The 21,533-nt window shown below is 42.3% G+C and overlaps 1 protein-coding gene across 1 annotated transcript; it reads left to right on the forward strand.

Annotated features, from left to right (window-relative positions):
* The first annotated feature begins 15,560 nt into the window (after positions 1 to 15,560).
* Positions 15,561 to 17,689, forward strand: LOC119493946. The gene is made up of 2 exons (XM_037779468.1): positions 15,561 to 15,654; positions 15,800 to 17,689. The coding sequence occupies exon 2, from the start codon at positions 15,878 to 15,880 to the stop codon at positions 17,618 to 17,620; it is 1,743 nt and encodes a 580-aa protein (XP_037635396.1). The 5' UTR covers positions 15,561 to 15,654; positions 15,800 to 15,877; the 3' UTR covers positions 17,621 to 17,689.
* Positions 17,690 to 21,533: the final 3,844 nt, after the last annotated feature.

Here is a 21,533-nt window from a genome sequence, read left to right on the forward strand (position 1 = left end):
GCGTATTGGATTGTGTAGAGTGAAGGGTTCAGTATCTCACACCATGACAGACTCTACTACCAGTGTTAATCAGTCTTCGGTTAGTCTCCTTCTAATCCCTCTACTGACAGCAGAATGACTAGAGCTTAGTTACTTCTCCAGGTTAACATATGGAGGACCAAGATTGCCCTGAATATCGTTGATTCATTTATATTTAAAGGTGCTAAATACAGTATTGGGAGCATTTCTTTTACCTCTCAACACCTCTCAACATGGCGAAGGTGAGCCTGCAGCTTGCAGGTAACGGTGCTAACAGTGAAAACAAATGATGAAAGCTTAGACAGAGATAGTAGTGTGTTAAACTGAGGGGGATACCGGAGGGTGGGCGCTACGCTTCTGCGACACCGCCGTCGATCGGGACGGTGTTATCAGCTGTAATCGCCGTACGAGAGCGGCAGCTGCGGGCTAGCCAGTGGGGCACGCTCACATACATGAACATTCACTATTCACTATTCACTGTCGCTATGTCGACAAAGCATGAAGCTGGAATTACAACACATGCAGAGGGAGAGTGACTTCATTACTCCACTATATCTTTAATTAGCAAATGTTTGCTGCTATATTAATGCTCTGAATATCACATTTAGCACATTTTGTATGACTATTAAACATGGATAAAGGAAAGACTGAATGAATCAACCAACACTGAATACAGTAGATTGGCCAGATTAACCTGTTACAAATAACTGAGAAATTGTGAACTCAGGGCTTTTGGGGACCCTGGTGGTCTGGGGCAGTTGCTCACATTGCCTGGTTAGCAATCCAGCATTGATCCTATTTATTAATACTTTGAAAAATAGTATTGATAGTGTAAAACACAACTCCCATTCATTATTTTTCTTAGTTCCTGTTGAGATGAGTATGGTTTTACGTTTTGCCACCGGGGTTCCAGTGATACTTTAGGTGATATAAACAGGAACAGCCAGCTGTGGACTAGACATGAACACTTTTTTATTAAGCTATTACTATTTGCGTTTCATGAATTTTCAGCATGCTACACCAGCCACTAGCAGTTCCTGTTTTTGATACCGAAGAAAACATTAACTTGATGATGATGAAGCAATATCTTAGGTTATAAGGAATGTCTTTTTTAAGTGGATTTGCGGAGGTTCATCATGGATGGACAATAGATACTGCTAACACTGCTGCTTATTCCCGTTCGACTGATGTATGACTGTTGTGGTGTGTTCAAAGCATAAAGCTAATTTTCACCTTGTGTCATTCTTGTGAATATTAGCTGTCTGTATTTGTTCGTCCGAAAACAGCCAGTGGACCACCTTTACAGGCACTGGCAATCCCAGACCCTGGGGGGCCCCAGTCAAAGAAGCCTATCGAGGCCGCCCAACCCCAATTAGCCATGGTGTGCTCATGACAGAACAACAAACATTCACAGCATAAGAGTCAAGACACAAAATAAGAAATAAAAATATGTAACCACCACTCATAAAACATTACATACATCCGTGGAAGTAAAAGTTCTAGACACACAGTAGATAGAAAGGGCCCCACTTTGTTGGGGGGGCAGCGGTGCCTCTATGGGAGGTTTAATGGGGTTTATATTTGTCATTGAAAAAATGTGCCAATATGAGTGGCCATCAGGGCCCACTTTTCCCAAATAGTTTTGGAAAGGCCCCAAACATTTGCCTGGTTTGCCTGTCCTGATGGAGTGTCTCTACGGCAGATTCTCACTGGTTTAACAACTCACTAGGTACTCCAGGTCTTTGTTAGTTACACCCAGTCTCACTCATTTTCTCTTGTCTCTGAATGCGTTAGAATTGAACTTACTGTGTCTCTGCTGGGAAGACAGGGAGTCTGGTGGAGCTTTGACAGTCCTTTGAGAGATTTAATAAAAATAACAATAATTTAATTTCTCAGGAAACTTGGGGATTTGGGGGCATAACTAGGAGCTATAAATTCAATGTCAAATAATTGTGTTGCACAAGGGATAAATCATTGAGACATTTGTCAATACAGTTTCTACAAATGGTATTATTCATTTTCTATTGTACATTTTCCTCTGTCAGTTGCTTCACATTCACTCACGGCACTCTGGAGCCTTGTTGAGGCAAAACTTTTTTAATCCACCATGAGATGCAACAATAGCTCTCTCTGGCTATCAGCCGAGCATGTTGGTGGTGTATACCACCCCTTCAAACTTTAATGGAGTTTTCAGGTACAACAGAAAGTAAAAGTTTGGTCTCATTTTATTCAGGCAAATGTGACCGCTGGAGTGTTTTTTGCAGTCTGTGTTTATAGGCCACAAACAGCCAATGGATGTGTTCCCAGATTGACAGCACTGTTGCTGTAACAACATGCTCCGACTGTGTGTGGGAGTGAAGTGTGCCTGTAAATGTGTGACAGCTCATACTCACACCGATGATCATCAAACACTTTGAAAACTTACCAGGAACTCTGTTTTTTTCACACATTTTCTGCTAGCCCCTCTTCCTTTTCCTCCCGTCTCTTAACATTAGTGGAGATAACCAGCTTCTCCTCCATCGTGGTATTTCCTGCAGCTGCTGCTGAAAAATGTTTGCTTTGCACCATTGTGTGAAGTATTTTAAACCTAAAGGATGTGCATATGGATACAACAACCAACAGCAATTGCAGGTAAACAAATTCAAGAAAGACAGTTTTAAAGATCAGACGTACACTTCTAACGTGACTCACCAGATGGTTTGCTACATAGAACCATCTGAGAAGCCGTCATTGGAAACTGTTTTGGAAAAGGGCACTTTCAAAAAGTACTTGGCAGGTGATTGGATGAACCATCTGTCAATCAAGCTCTTGCCAAAGCCAGTCTGGAGAAGAGTGAAAACATATTTTCCATCAAGAAAAGCCTTCAGTGAGTGCAGTTCTTCGCTCTTCTTTCAATGAAGAAATACTCTCCAGTTCTGATAGAACTGATGCTATTGCAGCATCTGTGCTAACCTCTTTAGGACAGTTGTCACACACAACTAAACCCCGCCCATAGCTGCCAGTAGCTCCACACAGGATGCTGACTGGTCCGAACCACTGTGGTTCCTTAAAGGAATAGCTTAACATTTTGGGAAGTAACCTTATTGACTTCCTTCGCTCAAGTGACATGAGAAGATGGATATCATGTTTGAGCTGGACTTAGGATGTGGTCATCAGGGGGGAAACAGCTAGCCTGGCTCTTTCCAAAACATACCTATCAATATGTTGGACCCTGTTTGGGCACCTGCAGTCTGAAACCTATATCTAAGCTTGTGTTCTGTCAACCCGTTCTCATCCCCAATGCGTCAAGTACCGCAGCTTGGTCAGTGCCCCTTGGCGTCCGATACCAACGCACCGAGGCAGCCTTTAGCTTTTTGTTTGTGATGCACCGGGCTTTCAACTAACTTCAATGTAAACCCATCCTTGTCATTATTAGACGGTCAGAGCAAATTATGTACTAACACTAACTAAATAATGAAAAATATTGATTTGGATTTAAATGTAGCGGTATCTTTAAGGGGAACTCCTATTTTCCCTGTAATCAATACCAAATTATACAGTTAGTTCCTGAAAAAATCCTAGCAATTAAGCCAGGCTTGATCACAGGTGGGGACAGTGGAGCTGGAACAGCAGCACAGTCTGGTTCTCTGGCAGGTTCTGAGTCATTTACATCTTTCCAGGCCTGAACATCAGTAATAGATGGAGGTTCAGCAGGGGGTTGTCAGAGAAGCTGGTGGAGGTGACACCACAGCAGAGTTTGTCCCTGTTCAGACCTGGCATTAACATGCGTCCTGAGTGATCTGAACACAAGTGGACATCTTTAAATACGTCTGTTCACACCTGGCATTAGAATGCATCTCCACATGTGTCTTGAGTGGCCACTTGTGATCCGTTCTCACTTCCTCGCTCTATATGCAAATAAACACGCAGTAAACACACGGCTAATACAGCAGATGTTGTGACACATTATTGCATGAATGTCAGTAGTAATATCCTACATAGTTGTGAATTCGGGTACATTTTTATTAACATCCTTTGCCAGGGAGGAGTGGGTACGATCACTGAGGACGCATGGTAACACAAGGTCTGAACTGGGCCTTTGTCTCTGGACTTGGTGTTGGTGGCTCCTCAGTTACAGTCAGGTTTAAAAGGTCCTGGACCGGAGTGTTGGCAGAAGGTTCAGCAGCGGTTGTCAGATGAGCCGGCACTTTGGGGGGCTCCGGGGATGAAACATGCCACAAATCTTTCCCACTGCAACATCAACGATTTCACTCAGCAGCACTGCTGTGAAGCTCATGATCCTGCTCACCAGGATATCATGTGGGTGCATCTGTCTGATCTTTGTCAGGATAGATGTCATCCCTGATGGAGCGGGAGAAGGTGGATTGACATTCCACACTGGGGAGAGCATTGGAGACTCGGTCCAGAACGGCCTTTGTAGCCCCAACAGACATTTTGCTGAGTTTCAAGGAAGACATATTTAAGAGGAGGCGTAGCGAGGAGGAAGCACCCAGAAGCCCTGCAGCACTCCGGGAACAACCTTGAACACCACTTATTTTGGACAGTGTATTTGACCTATTTAAAATCAGGATAAAATCAGCATAATGTACTGGAAACCACTGTAAGTCTTACCAGCACCAGCGTATGTTTGGCATTCTCCTCATCAAAACTCTCCAGTTCAAACTCCCAAAGGCTTCAAACAGAAAAAAAAGCAGAAGCTTTATTTTTGCCGTTACTCCCTACACCATCATAGTAATACTACATAGTCATAGTAGTACTACTAATAGTACAGTTCAAGGTCTAGTGGTGGACCGCCTGTATACGTCGCAGTAACTCTAATTCTCTTAGAGTACTACAGATTTAAAAGGTGAGAGCCACAGACGGCCTGGGGATAGTGGAATGTATCGAGAGACTAAAACATTGTTCGGTTTGGTCTTTTCTTTATATTGGTTGACAGTAAGGAAAATATACTGCTTGTTTGTGTTTTTTTTTTTTTTTGCAAATGCAATTGTGTTTCCTGAAAACCCATTGTGTTCACTTTTTTCTAATTCATTGTGTTGTGATTTGTTCATATTTTGTCCAAGGTTGTTGTGCTTTGCACCTCAAGGCCACCATATTTCTCCTATATGTCATATTTTCAGTGGTATTTACAGATGAAATCGACATAGCACAGATTGTGTATAGCTGGATATGCACAAATACAGAACATATGCACATGTGATTCATTTACTCACTTGAACATATTAAACATATGCAATGTATTCCTTAGTCTCACTTCGGATGCCCAGTCTATTTTTGGTCTCTTCCTGTCCTGAGTGTTTGAAACACCTGAGGCAATATTTTCGGACATAAGAAAAAAAAAGCATAGACATGCTTCCCTACACGGATGTATGAGCAGAAACTGTACCAGCTCATGTCCAGTGATGTCTACAGAATCAAATGTATGTAGGTCATGTGTAGAGCACCCTGGGGCTTTTGTTGCACAAAGCTTTGTGAAGTCAGATAAAGGATTGTTTCAACACCCTTTGGCGCCCTGTCGGGAGATGAGCCGCAGGTTAAAGGTGGACGCTCAAGCCGTGTGCAGCATTGTCTAAGACACCCCTTTCCACCGGGGCCTCCGGGGCTTTCAGATGCACAACTTAGCACCAAGCAGGTCTTTCTCAAACAGTTAAGCCTGCCTGGATCAAATGGGTTGGTGCACACATCAGCTACAAAGAGTTGTTGCACACAGAGGCTCAGTTTACCTTATCAAAAAAAGACCAGCCTTGTCATTGTCAAGAGCATCCATAGGCCATTTTAAAATTCTAAAACTTTAGACCTTTTTTAAGACCTTCAGAATAGGTCTTACAAAGTATCATCCGACCCAATGGAAGGCAAAATAATTCATACCTGTTCCTATAATGGCTACATTGGAAGGAAGGGTGAAAGACCTGCCCCCAGGAAGAGGAAGACTTGATCATAGTGTTGTCTGATTGTACATACAGATAATGACAGAAGCAGCTGTGTGTGAAATGAAAAAAAAGAGAGGTTAAGAGAGGGGTTGAAAACATGCCTATTTTACCTGCCTACGACAGATTTATTATTTTTTTTTTTCAGGATTCCATTAAGGTACTGTACATCTTTCCATTTGTTCAAAGCTACTGCGAGGAACTTGATGTCGGCGGTCCCTGTGGACAAAAGCAGTAGTGTTTCCGAGCACCAGATTCCCTTTAGAAAACTTTTCATTTTACTGCAGTAGGGTCTGACAGTGTGCCCCACACAGTCCTGGTTCTGGTTCTCCCGTACCTCCCTTCCTTACAGCGGGCCCAGCAACACGGCAGGGTTCAGTTTGGGGTTCAGTATCTTTAGCTCAAGACGACCTGCTCTACCTCTGAGCCACAGCCGCCCCTAGGCTAGGCTAGAAACGCTCTGCGAAAATGTAAGGATTCTAGGTCCGATATGTATCGTAAATTGCGATATAGCCTATAATTATTGAGATATTATTTATAAACTATATGGCCCAGCCCTAATTTACATTATGTAGCATTTATAAATTCAGTGCAACAACTGTAACCACTTTTTTACTGACATAACCACTATCATTTCTTAAACCTAATCATAGCATATTTAGCCATGTGCAGATATTGTACGAATCAAGAAAAAAATGTTGGGAAAATCGTTCAATATCAGCATTCTTGTCTGGTGAAAGAGTTGCTGCAGTAAGAAAATTACTTGCAATTTCAAGTACCATTTCAGTTGAAATGTGTCCTATAAATGAGTTAATGCTTGTTAGTCCAGGACTCAGTGTAGCCCCTCTCCCATTATGTTAATCTCTGGTATGATCTGATTGCTGTCAGTGTGTACCTTCACTTGATCTAATGATGTTGTATTAAACATGAAGTCTGAGCAGCACCACATGTTGTAAATGAACCGGAGCCAGTTCATCAAATAGGAGTCCATATTTTCTGGGAAATAAGTTGTTCCGCATATCAAGTAATAACTTGATGTTTACGGGGCTAACAAGCACAGTTTGATTGGTAGAATAAATGCAAGAGTTTGATTGATTATGGCGGCAGACCACTAAGGAATTAGTGATCGGGGACTGCGATGCAGCTTCATTCTACAAGTCAATGAGAGCTTAAAAGATGGACAAGAAGGTAGGCACAGACATACACTCTGAATTGGAAATAAATAAATAAATATTTGCAATATACAGTAGTATTTTTTTTTTAGGTGAACTATTACATTCCCTCTGCCGCAGATGTGATCCATTGGTTCCCTCTTGACTGTGATGGATGGATCACTCCTCTCTGAGCGTGGGCATTCTTCAAAGCAGCTTGCTGCAATGTTGCAGACAAACAGAATTGTAAAAGAAGCCGATGGACTTAATTTTATTACATTTCCCGGAAGGGGCTTGTTTGACATTTTTTTAATCAAACTCTGGAACATGATAGGCAACAGTAATTAAATTCAGACCATCGAATTCCTCCAAACATATACTATTATGCTGCCATGATTTCCTTTCAATCAGTGCAATTTTGTTGGAGTCTGAGGATACATTATCACAATCAGATTCAGTGTGGTAAACAAGCCAGTGACAGCATCGGTGTGAGTGAAGAATAGCTCTGGGAGGGCAGGGACGTCTCCCTTCAAAGTGATATGCAAATCAGCTTTCACGGCTGTGCTGGAGTGACTGAGGTCTGTGTGCTACATGTGTATCCACTGGGCACTGACAGAAATGTGTCAAGGGTCTCGCAATCAGTTTCACACTTTACCTTGTCATTACTTCTGCAATAAGTACATGAGGGCTATTATCTCCTGCAGTGCTCTGACCATCAGGGTTCTCCAGTGTGACAGTGACTGAGCCGCACATGTACCACCTCTGCCATGTAGCGCTGTGCCTCTGGATGAGGACGCTCAGAGAGGTCATTATCTGCCTTTAACATAAAGTATTGAATTTGTTCAGTGTTCTGTCCTTTTTGTTCAGTTTAAAGCTTCAGTAGGCTGATTTTTTTGGCATCATTGAGCATATAACCTTTCAGCATATTGTAATTCAAGTGTTCTGAGAGAAAACTAGACTTCTGCACCTCCTCATGGCTCTGTTTTCAGGCTTTTAAAAAATCTAGCCAGTGACGGTAGACTTTGGCCAATCACAGGTCATATCAGAGAGAGCGTTCTTATTGGCTGTGCACCGGCTGGTGGTGGCGGTGCTTGGTATTTCCTCAACTGATCTCAACATGGTTGCCGGGTCACAAACTTTCTCATTTTACAGCTAAACAGTACACTACAAGATGTTTCTGAAAACATCTGAGGTGAGAAATAGGCATGCCAATCTGGACTTGAGGAAGGTGAGCTAATAACAAGCTACATTCTGCTCAATAGACTAATTCCATTAGTTCCAAAAGGGCAAAAGCTTTGGCCCTACTTCAGTAGGAATCAAGCGGTTATCAAGGGGACATGCTCACCTTGGCCTTCTTTACACAATGTCTTGCTTGTTTTCCCCATAAGCAACATCACCCCCACACATATATACTATACAGAATGTATTTCATGTACAATAACATGCATTTCTTGAAGAAAATGAAAAGAGCCGTGAGACCAGAGGTCAGGTGTCTGCCTCTCAAGTGCATCTCTCCTCCATGTGGAGTGAAGACACTTGTTGATGTTTCTAATGACATTTCCCAGCGCAGACCTTGAGTTGGCAATGCCGACAGCGGCCACTGCAAACATAGCGAACAAAGCTGAGAGCCGAGCTGTAGTTTCTGTACAGGGACACCCGCCCGCACACAAAGACAACACTGATTCTGCTCAGGTCGATACATGACGACAACCTTGTGTGTAAACAGTTCCATTGCTCAAGGAAGTTTTACCCTGAAAAGGATTAGAAGGACTTCAACAGTAAACTTAAAGCACTTTTGGCATTGAAGAGTTGACATATTCCAATTCAAAGTTGTGGACTCACTGCCGTTGCTAGTGACCGGTCATGATCAAGTATCAACAGCTTCTGTTTACGTTGTACATTTCATTAAAAATGTATTTCAAAAGGTCTAGTTGCTGTTTACTTGCTCTTATTATTATTTTGGCCATTTTATGTCTTTATTAAATAGCAATAATGGAGAGATTGGAGGAAGTAAGGGAGCGACAGACGCAACAAAAGTCCCCGGCCGGATTCAAACCTGTGATGTGGCAGTTCATGGTAAGCATCTCAATCCCTTAGTAGGGCCGGGTGATTAATCACATTTTAACGATTTTGGCTTCCAACGATTATGAAGACAGTCAAGATAAAACAACAATTGGGCCACATTCTCGTTTTCTCTTGTGTTATAAATCGAATGCATCCCTTTCCTTTACAGCAGTCGCTTTCATCACACTTGTCAGGTCAGGGATTGACGCTCAGTGTGGGACCTCTCCCCGGCGTTGACTGGCCCTCACCGGGCCCATTTCCTCCCTGACGTTGTGCCACAACCGGCTCTCAGTCAGCATCCCTCATCCGGACCTCGCTACTTCCCGGAGCCGTGGACTAAAAGTGCTTGCTGTCCCATCGCCACTGTCAACTGGGGCTGTCTTCAGTGCGCCAGGGGTCCGCAGCAATGTTGATTACCCACCTGACCCATCTAGAAACACGGACCCCGTCTTGTTTACCATGCTTTGTGTGAGTTTTTTTTTTGCTGTGTCATCACCATTCATATCTATACAGCCAATGTGTTTATGATTAAATTGTTTACAAAATTCTTCATGGATCTAGCATCATAACTTTATATTTATATTGTTAACGGACAGTATTTTGTTACTGGTTCACTCACTTTGCAACTTTGCAATGTCCATTCACACAATCGATACATATAAGCAGTATATACAATCTAGTATACAGTATGACTGAAAAGGCATTATATTATTTTGTCTTCCTATCCTACATTGTTATCAGTTTAAGCTGCCATCCAGAGAAGAAAATAATAAGAAAAAGAAAATCATTCAAACTTGTAACCTTAAAGAATAGCTTTATAAACTGTTCTTTTGAAAACCAAAAGTGGGTTACTCTTCTGACATCTTTGCTAGCATTATTCCATTATCTAACCCCTACAATATAATAACAGTACATCTCCTTTTAAACCCTTTTTAGCTTTTTGTACGATAAACTTACAAACATCTCTCAAATAACACGAAAGTTCAGATTTGTGGCATCTATTCTGAATAATATAATATAATATAATATTGATTACTTTCCAAATCCTTTGAATGTTATTTTTACTATCCTCTATGATATTATACTGTAGTATTCCTTCTTCTGTAATCTCCTATTGGAAGTCAGTTTATAAATATTTCTTCACTTTCACTGGTTCTCAGTTGTAAATATTCTCATAAAGTATTTTTTCATTCTTTTTGCATGCCCTTTGCAGACTTTTAGTCATGTGTCCGCGTCCGTTTTTTATTGATAATCATTACACAACATTAGGCCTACAATTCTTCTGATGTATTATTTCAAAATTGTGTCATCTGCCCATGTCTGCATGGGTTCTTAGTTGACCATTGTTGTAGAGCAACTAATGGACACTAGATGCTGTATCAAAAAAAAAATGTCTCCATGGTAATCCATTAAAAAATGAATGTACAATCTCCTTAGTTAAGTTCACGTCTTCTTCTGTGTCTGATAATATTTGTGCAAAATGATTTTAGACCAAAAACCTTTTCACCTTGCGCGCCGATATGCCAACTTCACACGGTGATTTGCTGTAAAGTGCTTTTTTCAGTAATGTAGGACAGCACAGTCCATTTTCCTTGCCTGGTTAGCACTTACATTTGAACGAACAGGAGGCCATCTTGGAGCACGGCATCCTGTCTTCTTCATACATCCGTGGAATGCGCACTTAAAAAGGGCCAAACTTCTGCATCAGATAGTGCCCAAAAAAGTCACGGTCTCCATCCGAACTCCACCGCTAAGGCAGCCAGCAACACTTAACACCATCTGCATTTGCAGAAAATCCACCTCCTCTGAGTTGGATGCCATGTTCACTTGGCTGCTCGGTACACACACACACACACACACACACACACACACACACTGAGGCATTAACACACTCACACATACACCCCCTGTCAGCCAGGGAAATGGCAAACTTCGAAATCCTCTCACAGGGGAAAAGTCGGGACATCAACGCACAAACACACACTGTGAAGCAGAAAAGTGACAGAGACGGCGGGGATGTGCACACGTCGCTACACAAACACGCACGTACACACACACACTTTACATTGTAAGGTGTAGAAAAATCTCATGCAGATGTCATTAAGCACAAACCTTGTGCGTGCAGTCTAATTAGCTCTCTCGGTGTGTGCGCGCGTGTGTGTGTGTGTGTGTGCATCAGGGAACAGCAGTCTGTCAGGTTGACTAGAGCGTGTTGTAGTGATTTGTAACTCTTAAGTCACGTCGGCTGCTTCGCCACTTTCAATTTACAGCCTCTTCTTAACGAGCTAACCCCGGGGCTCCTGTGACACCCACACACACACACACACACACGCACACACACAGACACACACACACACACACACCCTACACCCTAAGCCTTCGCCCCTTTCTCATTCTAATCATTACCCTACCACGCCAGCCAGCAGCCCTCACACCTTCACGCTTTGTTTCTGACAGCCCTTTTCCCCAAAGCAGCAGGGCGGGGGGGGGATGTTGGTGGGATCTGACTCCTGTTTTGTCACCGGCAAGCACACACTCCGAGCGGAGATGAGAAAACTGAATGCTCCGCTGCCTCCCTTGCGTTCTCTTCCCCCATCTCACCCCCCTCCCTCCTCTCTGTCTACACCTATGTCGCTCTGCCTGCAGGGAATAGACAAACAGCAAAACATTATTTCTGTGATTTGTCGACACGCATTTACTGGAAAGTTTCGTACCAATTAAAGGGAAGGAGGTTTTGATGGGAGCGTGTTGTGTCGCAGATGAAATCTAGCAGATAATGAGTGGAGGCCGAGTGACACTGACGCTCTGTTTCTCCACGGAATGCTTTTGATTCTATTTACCCCCGGACTCTCTGTTCTTTTTCTTGTTTTAACTCGTCGGATGCATGAAGAGATTCTTGTCAGTGGCTCTCAGACATCAAACCGCCTTCAAACCGCCTTCAGAGGAAGGACCACGGGGCCACTGGAGGGGAGGAAGGGAGTTCAAAGGTCAGGGTACACTCAAGACCTCAACCACCCTCCGATCTAAAGTCATCCACTGCTACAAACATACATTTGTTTCGGCATACTTGTGAAGACATTTAATTGTCTGGATGCAACATTAACCACCAGACATCATCCCTAGCCCTTCACTAAACTATCATTTATAGTTCAGGGTTGGATTTCTCCCATTGATATCACTACTGCAACACTCTAATGGATGTTTCGTACGTGATCAGGCTGTCGTGTTTACTCTCTCTCTCATTTACTTTGTGACACAGAGCAGCAGTGGGCTATTGGTGTTACATTTGGGTTATTTATATTTCTTCTTGTCTCGTTATTACTGAATATGACTACTGCCATGCAGTTGCTGTGTTTGTTTTTTTGCATTTTCTGTGTATGATGTTCTTTAAAAACTTGTAACTTGGGTTTTGAAAGGTGCTACAGAGATAAAGTTTATTATTATTGTTATAATAATACTAATTATAATGGTAAAAAGTAATGGGTTTGAGGAGGGAGATGTTAAACAGCACTCTCCTCAACATCATTAAAATACAATATGAAGGAGCATCTTGTGGAAGATTAGACTATTGGAAATATAATATAAAATAATAATATAAAAGTTCTTAGTCATTTTCAGGTCTCGCAGTAGGCTAAAGTGCTTTCAAAACACATGCGTTTAGCTGCGTAGTCTTGAGCTGAAGACAGATGTCTCCCCACCCTGTCCATGAAGACACAGAGCTATTTCTGCATCATCTCCCACTGACTTCATGTTATCTGTGTGAAGGAACAATGTCTCCACTGTGCCGCTGTCTGCTCTTGTCTCATTACCAGCCTTATTAACTTATCTGTCACCTTTGACCCCCCTGGACCCTGAGAGGAAATGCAGATAAATTAAAGTACTGTGCTTTCAATGAGCACAGGAAGCCCCTCCCTCTCCAGCCTCCATAATCAGTTTTATTTCATTTCCTTTAATTAATCTTCCTCTATAAATCCTAAGCACCGGGTCACATGACAGGCCAGCAGGGAGCAGATTCAACATCTGGATGGTACTGGTATTTCTACTACTTTCATTTTAATATCCAACATTGTAACATTGCTCGTATTTATTAATAATCAATAAAGCTGTGGCTGTGGTGGAGATGGAGTTACTAAATCACACATAGTTTTCTTTCAGTCTTCACTCCTCAGTATTTATAAAACACCTCATATCAGTCTTTAACTTGACTGATGCATTATCACATTCAAATGAATGTACCTGGATGTATGCCTGAATTCGTAGCGGATATATGTTGCTATACACGCCATTAAAAGCTGTGAGTGAGCAACACTATTAATGTGGTGAGAAGAGGCGGACCCACACTGCCATTTACATGGTACATAATGGGAACATGACAAACGTCTTATGTTCCCAGGGTCACTTAGGTTTAGGCAACACAACTACTTGGTTAAGTTTCGGAAAATATTGTGGTTGGATTAAAATAATTACGTTTTTGACAACCTGGGAATGGGAAAGGGCTGGTTCCCCAGCTCTATATAGCACATATGAACCTGATTATGAGATGTTCCCCAGGTCTATTCACTTAACCCCTTAAATGCAGCTGAGCACTGTGTGTCACGTTGTTCTAGTCATAAATCATAAATTAAGAAAAAAAAGATAATTAATTAAAATATATTGTGAATGTGTATAAGGGCTTAGAACATTATGAGCTTTTGTTTGCCATTCCCATGCTCTATTATGTCTCATAAGTTGTTGCCGCTGTGTTTGGGTTATTACACAGATTGGGTGCTAAATATAACTTTTTTTTTTTACCACTCGAGAATTGATATAAACAAAGATCAATAATCCCTCCAAAATACCACATTAAGACACCGAGATCTTGAGGAGCACCATAGATAAAGGCATGCTGTGATTTGGTATCAAAAACTTTTGACATTTGGAGATTTCTGTAAGAATTGCATTTTTTGGAAAACTAAGCCTGGTACAACCTGTGAAAGACAGAATAGGGGCCGGGAAAGCTGTCGGGTCATCGGGTTGTTAAGGGGTTAATATGACACGGGCTATTGTGGGAACTCAGAAAGGGAACATAGCATGGAGTTGAACCTTTTGAAAAGTTGACTTGATGTGTGTTAACAGAATATTGAACTGGGAAATATGGGACCCTGGGAACATAGATACACTCCCCTTTTAAAGGGTCAGTTCCCCCACAGGCCCCGACTGGCCATCCAGAGCACTGGGAGAATTCCCATGGCCTGGCCAGCTGATTGGCCCAGAGTGTCAGGCCAGTGTTAAAAATGCAAAAAATTAAAATGGTTAAATCAAATCGAAAAGCTAAGCGCCTTTAACCTGGTAGTATGATCTCTGCCTGTTATCACATGTGATGGGTCGCATGCATGGACACAATGTTCTGTCAGTGTGTGGAGTGCACGTGGCTGAGCAGTGTGGAGAAAACATGGACGGCACACGAGAATGAGAGAATGAGAGGAAGTGGAAAAAGTTGGAGCTGAGAAGGAGAGCATTAAAAGGAGAGAAGCCCTGCAGCTAAATGCTGCAAAATTACAGATATGTTCACGAGCAAGGGACATGGTTAGTGTTTAAAAAGGAAAGAAAAGCATGCTAGCAGGGCGTTATATCACAACTAGCCTTCCTGAGTTGATTCCATCTAGCCAAAAATAAAAATTCACAAAAAAAACAACTGAAAAATGTCAGGAATATATTGAACTCTACATATTTATATCTGCTCGCATAAATAAAACAATGGGAATGTTTCCATATAATATTGTTTTCTTGTGCTGTTGGTAAAATATTAAGCTGGTTGAGAAGCCTACATTTCAAATTCTTGATATTTGAGTTTATTATCTCCTTCGGTCATTAAAAGTGCTCAGGTGTAAACAAGTTAATGTGTTTGGAACAAGCGCTGCACTCGCATTCACAGTAATGGTGTGGAAACATATGGACCTAACCTACTTACAGAGAGAGAAACTGTACTCCAAAACATCCTTGTTGACATGTTTGAAGCTGCCCTGGGCAACACAAGCTGCCGCTATGTACATTTCATTACCAAGAGCAAACCCATTTTCAAATCCTGTTAGGACTGTCAGTGGGATGCAGAGGGTTTGTTAACATGAGAGAGGGATTTCATATGAGTTCATGACTGGGGGGGTTGTGTATGTGTGTGTGTGTGTGTGTGTGTGTGTGCGTGTGTGTGCGTGTGTGTGTGTGTGTTCAGTGTGCACGTGTGTGTGCAGGTGTGTGTTTGGGTGTTTGGGTGACATCACAGCAGTGGTGACATCACAGCAGTGGTGACATCATCACTGCATGGTGACATCACCAGATAGAACACTGATGAATTAAAGGAGTGGTGACATCAGTTGTGACATCTTAAAGGAGCAGTGACATCATAAAGGAGTGACATTCAGGAGAGAGTCCCAGAATGACATAACTGTAGTTGAATCTGAAGACTCGATCAGACGAAACACATCGACTGAGAGAAGCAGTTGTCTCAAGAGAAAGAGGTATGAATTTGATGAATGCATTGCTTTAGATTAAACCTCCCAACAGTATATGAAGCAGTTAAAATGAGCCTCAACATTTAAATGCAGCTTATATGTTAGTTAATAATAATTAGGGCTGCAACTAACGATTATTTTCACTCATCAGACTATCTACTGAGAGAAGCAGTGAATTTCTCTCCAAAAACCACGAAGCATCGACAAGAATTGACCGTAAATCAGCATTATGGTATCATCAAGAACTTCCCAGCCAGAAGCCATCATGCCCGAGTTCAACGTCTGTCGCGTTGTTTCCAAGCTGCTCAACTCCTTCTTTAAGGGGATGACGGCGGATCAGTGGGGATTTTTGAAATCCGGCAGCCCCGACGACGCCACCATGACCATGATGGGAGAGTTGCTGTTGGACATCACAGCGGCCTTGACAAAAGCTTTCCTGAAATCTCTCGGGAGCAGGACCCTGGCGTCTGAGGACGACGTCCAAATCAATCTGGGCGACACAATCTCTCAGGGTTTTGCCGAAGCTCTGGGCGTCGACGTCTCGGTTCAGTGTCCGAGCTCCAAAAGCTTGACGACATTGATCTCTGCAGAGGTTTCGGAGAGCGTCCGAAGTGCCCTCTCCAGCCCCGAGGGCATAGTTCAGCGCCTCACTCCTCCCAGCAGACTCAACAGCATGATTCTGCATGCCTGCAAAATGTGCCAGGCGTTCATCGGCAAGATGAAGTCGGTGTTCTCGCCTCGACCGCGCAAGCAGAGGACCATCTCCGAACAATCAGATGTGGAACCGGAACCCTCAGACATCGAAGACCGCCATGCGGCGACGCCTTCGTCGGACGTCGTGATTGAGATGAAAGACATCATGAATGTCACAATCATCATCAAGAAGCAGTTGAACGACATCACCGAACCTCTCTTGGTTGACGTGCCGGACTCCGAGTACACGCTGCTGCAGTCTCAAAACTCTCGGGAGATTGAAGACGTCGCGGAAGAAATCGCTCGGAGTATCGCCGAAGATGCTGCAAGACCGACTCCGTCAGCACAGAAGAGCAAACGCTCCAAGAAAAGCATCAAAAGCAAAATTAAGAAGCTTTTGGCTAAGTGCTTTGCCAAAACGTGCATCCATCGCATCGTGGCACAGATGAGGAAAAGATTCAACCGGAGCTCCAAAGTTCACAGCCGGGAGTTGGCAAAGTGTCTCACAAAGAAGATTAACGATCTGATGAAACAACCAGAAAACCGCGATCTTCTGGGACTCGGCACTCCACTCATAAACATTCCCCCCGGTCGAGTCTTGGAGTTCACAAAGGTCCTAAGTGATATCCTCTACACACACATCCTACACGGGCCAGAGATCATCCCCGAGCCGGTGATACGTGCCAACATGCGCGCCGACTTGCAGCGGAAGGTGCTCGGTTTCCTGTGTCTGGCCAGATGGTGGCAAATCTTTCAGTCCGACGACCTCGTCGACAATATGAGACACGCCATACTGGGGACTAAGCCCAGGGCCAAGAAACCTTTGGCAATCGCTGCACCACCTGCCCCGGTATCCGTGATGAAGAGTCGTGATGACTCTGCACGGCGAGCGCGGAACGAACAAAAGAAAAACTGCGTCGAGGTGCTCTTGGAGAGGTTGGTCACGCGGATCTTCAAGAAGGCAAAAGTAACCTGGACCCTTTCAAACGTCCAGGACATCATCCAGCGCCTTTTTGAACAAACGTGGGCCGAAGTCGAGGGTCTCGATTTCGATTCCAGCTCGGAAACATGGGAAAACCTCGAAAAGGCAATTTACCGGGACCTGATTAAGACGTGGGGCAATGCGATGTGGGTGCTGGTGTCCTTGAAAGGGGGTAAACCGGCACTTGGAGAGCGTATCGCCTCCACCGTCAAAGATCACCTGATGGCACCACCGAGACAGAGGTCCTGCATGTGCAGGTTCTTCTCTTCTATGCTTGCCGCCGTGACGAGGCGTTAAGGTGGTTTATGGGGTTTTCTCCGGGGGCTCCGGTTTATCCCACATATATATATTTTATATATATATATAAAAAATGTCTTCAATGTGTCATTCATCTTGAAGGAAAAATTGACTTTTTCCTTCTGAATGAATGCGAGGGCTTGAGCTCTCAGCGCCACCTCAGTAGTCAGTGTTGTCTACTGTTGTGTTATGCACGGGTTCGATCTGGGTGATCCAGTTCTCCCACAATCAGTCCATAATAATGAACATCTAATTAAATACAATAAATAATAATATAAATAAATAATATGAATTAATTTCTGCTCATTTCTCTCATCATTTGCTGTAAATATTCAACTCAGACTGAAGTTCTGCTGATTCAGTGAATTTTTATAAAGTGCAAAAATGAAGTACAAAGTCTCTTCCATCATATACACTAATCTTAATTATTGCTAATTTTAATGAGTTTACCTGCCTGACTGTAAACATGTAGAGAATTATTGTAAAGGAGAATCAGGCTTCTTGTCTGTATTAGCTCACACAGTCTGGAAATAGCTATTAATATTTAAAACCACGTCTATTCCTGACCGATCAGAACTGTTGTAATTAAAGATCATTAAACCTTATTTATTATGTTTATATATTTATTTACTGACACCTTCACTGTAAGGTGTATCAAGACATATCACAATGATGGTGTATTGTTTTACTAGAAACATAAATGCACTCTTATTCAATGACAATAAATTTGGTTACTTTAAGTGGACATGTGTTTTTAAGTGTAAAGATAACTCATACATTAGTTCATTCAATAAGTCTATAAATGTGGGGGACACCACGGCTGTCCACATTCTGCAAACAGGTTCAGGTGAGTTTACCAGGTCAACAAGTGACTGTGAGAGAGCTGGAAAGCATCTCCATCACTCAGGGTGGGAGCACGTGTGTGTGAGTAGTGCGCATGTGTGTGTGCACATTTCTGTGTAGTGTTCATGTGTGTGTGTTCATGTTTGTGTGTGCGTGTGCGTGTGAGTGTGTGTGCGTGTGTGTGTGTGTGTGTGTGTGTGTGTGTGTGTGTGAGTGTGTGTGTGTGTGTGCGTGCATGTGTATTCCATTGAGATTTCTACGGGGGAACTACTGAGATACTGTCTGTTTTCCTCTCTGTATGGAGGTCAAAGGTCAGGTTAGATTGGCTGCAGAACAGCAGCTGGAAAAGTAGGCATCAGTCATATTAGTTAGTACTTTTAGGGTCCATTCTTTTTGTTGGTATGGGAAACAAATTTGAAATTTAGCAGTTTTTGTTTTGAGTACACAGTGTTGTGTGAAGCACCTGGAACTGGACTCAATATCATCTGACTACAGAGCTGTTAGTTTCAGACCTGCAGGCTTGGGGAGTGACGGAATACAGGGAACGGCGGTACGTAATTAGGATACAAAAAAAAAAAAATATTACAGAAACAAAAGAGGTAATCAGATTACAGAAACATTTAGTAAAAAAGGGGATTACTAGCAGGATCTTAAAATAAAGAATGACATACTACCATGCAGATGTGCACACATTACAATATCTCATGAGTCTCACACAATGGCCTCTAATGTTTTTCGCCATTATGTATTATGTAAAGCAGAAAAGGGGAACGACATCACAGTAGAGTGCGAGTTATCACAAAGCAGGATGGTTTGCTTCTACATTTTCCAGTTCATCCAGATTCTTCTTTTTTTTGCCGGGAGGCATCCCAGCATGAAAAGACGGTTCGTAGGAAATGAGCGAACCGCTTCAAATTTATGGTCCAGCAAACATAATACAGGACAAACTGGGTTAATTTAATTGAATTTATGGGTACTGCCGCTTCTCCAAGTTCAAATCCGGGAACACTAATGTGACAAATGATTTGAGTCCGTGAATGATGACAGCATTTCTTACAACTGGAAGGCACAACTTGCACGGTAAAGTTGTTCCCCTTTTTCTGCTTTACATTCAAAACAATGGCCAAATTTCATCATTTTTCTTTTCTCTCATCTTTATTTGCATATTTGGTATAGAGGTCATCCAAAAGTAACGGAAGTTAATCAAGTTTTGACGTGGCGTTAAATGACACACAAAAATCTTAAAAAGGCATCATCATGACACGCAGAATGTCTTTAGAATGTCGGGCGTATAAGCCTTCCCATGAGATCAGGTTGGAAAGAAAATTAAAAGCAGCAGCGTTTTAGATCTGTAGATGTAGAAATGCTGAATGTGTTATCGCCAGACATGAAAGGTTATTTGTGCCACCTATAGGCACTGAGTGTTACGGCCAGGACACACAGGGAATGTCAGCAGCGCGTGGGTTACCTGTTGTTTTTTTATTTCGGCGTCCATGTTAACAGGTCAAAGCAGCCACACTGCCTACGTGCACAGCGCGACTCAGCTGCATGTCAGCTGTGTCTCTTCTAGACATTCCAGGTCTCGCCTATTTTTACCGCGAGCGGTTCACAGCAACAACAGACGGTGAAAATGTTTCTTTTGACAGTATATTGACATCACAGCAGCAACATTATGATTATATCCATATTTGTAGAATATGATATGATATGAATATGATTCATAGACATGAAAAAAGTAAAGATTATTTTTACATCAACACTTCCTGCTTCCATTTCAAAATAAAAACCATCAAGCCTTTTTTTTTTATGTGGACAGAATTCCTTCATTTATCAACACAGGGCTTTTATTCTGAAATATTTACACGACAGTGTTTTAGAAAATGCAGTGACTTATGAGGCTCCATGAATGAATGAAGTACGGGGTATTAATTGTGGTGTATTACTATTATTCACAAATGAGCACACGTTTCTTAACCTTTTTCTGTCTAAAATAAATTTAAATTACATTTATAATGAAATTAAATGTCCATTATAAAAGGCAAATTCTATGTAGAGAGAAAGGGCTGGCAGCAGCAGCAGAAATACTGCCGGTGTGAACACCACACGCGCGAGAAATGCAGCAGTTCAGCGAAGCAGCCGTCACCCACTGCTCATGTGGGCTAGGTGTCCCGAGTGTTAGAGCTGCAGATGTTCTAAGTGAAAGTCAGAGTAGGGTTTTTCTTAGCTAGCTATCAGTTTGAACCTAGAGATGTCGGCCGAGCAGCCCACCACTTTGGTCCAGACTTAAATATCTGTCAACTGTTGGATAGTTTGGAATTTTGTACAGACATCCATGGTCCCCACATCCTGATGAATTCGGTGATCCCCTAACTTCTCAGACATTTGTATTATTTATGGACAAGTTGTTAAATATTTAATTAATAATATTATTTTTAAAATTGTAATTTATGAATATCTTCAGTGAACTTTTGATCCTTCCCGTTCCCCATATTTGGTTGCAGTTTTCTACAATGCGTTGCACTTAACCATTTAGTGAGCAGGATGAACTATACAAATCTCTTGAATGGCAGTTCTTTTAATGATAACTGAGGTGAGAATGTAGAGACTTTCTAATCAAAACAAACACTCACCTCCTAGTCGTAGAGCCTCCCGAGGCCTCTGTCAAATAGCCTCTTTTTTAGGAAGTAGTTCAGTTGTAACTTTTGAAGTCTGTGACCTTTTAAAAAAGTGAAAATGTAGTATAAGTTCCTGCATGAATATCACATCATAATTCTTGCAAATATTCTACAATATCCATTGGTTGTGAAGCTTTTATACGATGTCATATCAAAGCCAATATTTGACATTTGTGTGCATGAATTACTAGTCTGCCCTTAGGTCTATATGTAAATTGATGTATATTTAATAGCATTATGGGGAGAATAATAAACACACCTTCTCTACAAATCAAACATTACCTTTGTGAAATAACACTGCTGTGCTGCTATTACTAATTTGTTTCTCTAACAGGTTTTACTAAGGGTTTATTTCGACCAAACCAGAGTTGGTGACTGTTGGAACAGTGGAAAGA

Source organism: Sebastes umbrosus, chromosome 9, assembly GCF_015220745.1.
Source record: "Sebastes umbrosus isolate fSebUmb1 chromosome 9, fSebUmb1.pri, whole genome shotgun sequence".
NCBI lineage: Eukaryota > Metazoa > Chordata > Actinopteri > Perciformes > Sebastidae > Sebastes > Sebastes umbrosus.